This window comes from Microplitis demolitor, chromosome 8 (assembly GCF_026212275.2).
Source record: "Microplitis demolitor isolate Queensland-Clemson2020A chromosome 8, iyMicDemo2.1a, whole genome shotgun sequence".
Lineage (NCBI taxonomy): Eukaryota > Metazoa > Arthropoda > Insecta > Hymenoptera > Braconidae > Microplitis > Microplitis demolitor.
The window spans coordinates 10123877-10125599 of NC_068552.1; the positions used below are offsets into that span (position 1 = coordinate 10123877).

General features: G+C 43.8%; 1 protein-coding gene across 1 annotated transcript; it reads right to left on the minus strand.

Annotated features, from left to right (window-relative positions):
- Positions 1-303: 303 nt before the first annotated feature.
- LOC103580629 (uncharacterized) lies at positions 304-1113 on the minus strand. The gene has a single exon (XM_008562451.1). The coding sequence runs from the start codon at positions 1111-1113 to the stop codon at positions 304-306; it is 810 nt and encodes a 269-aa protein (XP_008560673.1).
- Positions 1114-1723: the final 610 nt, after the last annotated feature.

Sequence of the window (1723 nt, forward strand, 5' to 3'; positions counted from 1 at the left end):
ACAAGTTAAAATTACTCAGGAAATCGGCACCAATGATTGGATTCATGACGTCAGCGATGATAAATCACTAAAAAACTTCTCGACGTAAAGCGAGGTTTAATGACAGTGTGATGCAACCGTATGTTCCGATCAACGAGCCATTTGCTGCGTGAAGTTGGTATCCTATTGGCATAGGCTTGCATTTCATACGCCCATGTGGATAAGCAGAGAGATCTAAACCAGAATCCACGAGATATTGTGTGTTCGTGGTTAGATCGACGACGAAAAGGCGGTTTGAAGATGCGTGAGAGTCGCTTTCCGCCGCTAGTGACTCTCGATTACGTTTACCGAAAACTTGCAGCCTGGCGTACATTTGTACGCAGTTTTACCAAACTCAGTGTAATAATAGCAGATGTCTGTTTTGTCAAGCTTACGTGTCTTCGATTTTCTTCGGGAGAATCGGTTTTGTTTTCGAGCTGGAGATCTATCGCGATTCTGATTAAAAGCTGTCGTCAGTGCTGCTACCTGACGAGATGGTTCGCTCACTTGTTTTTTCAGCGTCATCGTCTTCTGCGAAGATGATGATGAAGCTACGGCAGCGGTGTAAGTCACTGGAATCATCTCGTGTAGCTTGTCAGCTGTCTTGGCTAACTCATCGATGGTAGCCATGGTCGGAGAAATGGCTAGAAGCTCTTGTGTCTTTTCAGGTAGGTTTGCCAGCCATCTTGCCTTCAAGACTGCGTCGTCAATGGCCGGCGCGAGCGATTTAAGATGGCGGAGAATCTGTGATGGTGATCGCTCACCGATCGCTTCGCCATCTAGAAGCTGACGTAGTTTGGCTTCGTCAGACTTTGAATAACACGCAATGAGCGTGGCTTTCAACTCGCCGTATGGCGTCATTGTTAGTGGATTGATAATCAGGGACTCAACTTCACAAGCATACTCAATGTCAATGAGAGAAACAGCGTGGTTGAATTTCTCTCTCTCAGCTGCTACGCCGTTGCTCGCTAACTGAGCCTCGAGCTGCGCAAACCATAAACTCACTCGCTTCGGGTTGAAGTGAGGTGCCTTGAGAGAGTCGATAATCATTGGTTTAGCGTCAACAAACTCATCGTTTACCTTTGGATCTGCCATATGAAATGTATGTGAAACACTAACACAATAAAACTAACACAAAATTTTAATACCACTGGAAGCGAAGTAGTGTCCGTCGAAGCTGACGCACCGTTTGGGAATGTTCGAGACGCTTCGCGTCGCACGAAAATTATCACTGGGTGAAAATTGAACGCGAACGATAATTTTTATTCACTGTTCACTTTTATCACAATTTAATTTGTACCCCGATGGTGTCCCTTGAATTATAAACCAGTGCGGCATATGTCCAAAATGCCTCGAAATGCACCAGCCGTGATAAAACGCTTGCACAACACTTAATTCACACACTTCACTGTTGCAAAGAACTCGCGGAATTAATATGTCGGGATTTGCTATCAGCGTAGACACGGTGTTGTATACACTCAACGTGCTATTTGCCACGTGAAACGTGTGCGCGAAATGGCGTTCTCTTGAAATAACGTCGGGCAGTCACCAATGGAGTGACTGGGATGAGGCTCTTGGAACTTAATCACTACGATGAATAAACTAACTGACTCCAAATTATTAATGTCAACAAAACAATAAATAATTAATTTTATTTAATCATTATTTAATTAACTATATGATACAAAATAATGCTGGTCGCATT

Coding starts and splice junctions, on each gene's coding strand:
- LOC103580629 (XM_008562451.1), bottom strand. CDS start 1,113: ATGGCAGATCCAAAGGTAAACGATGAGTTTGTTGACGCTAAACCAATG.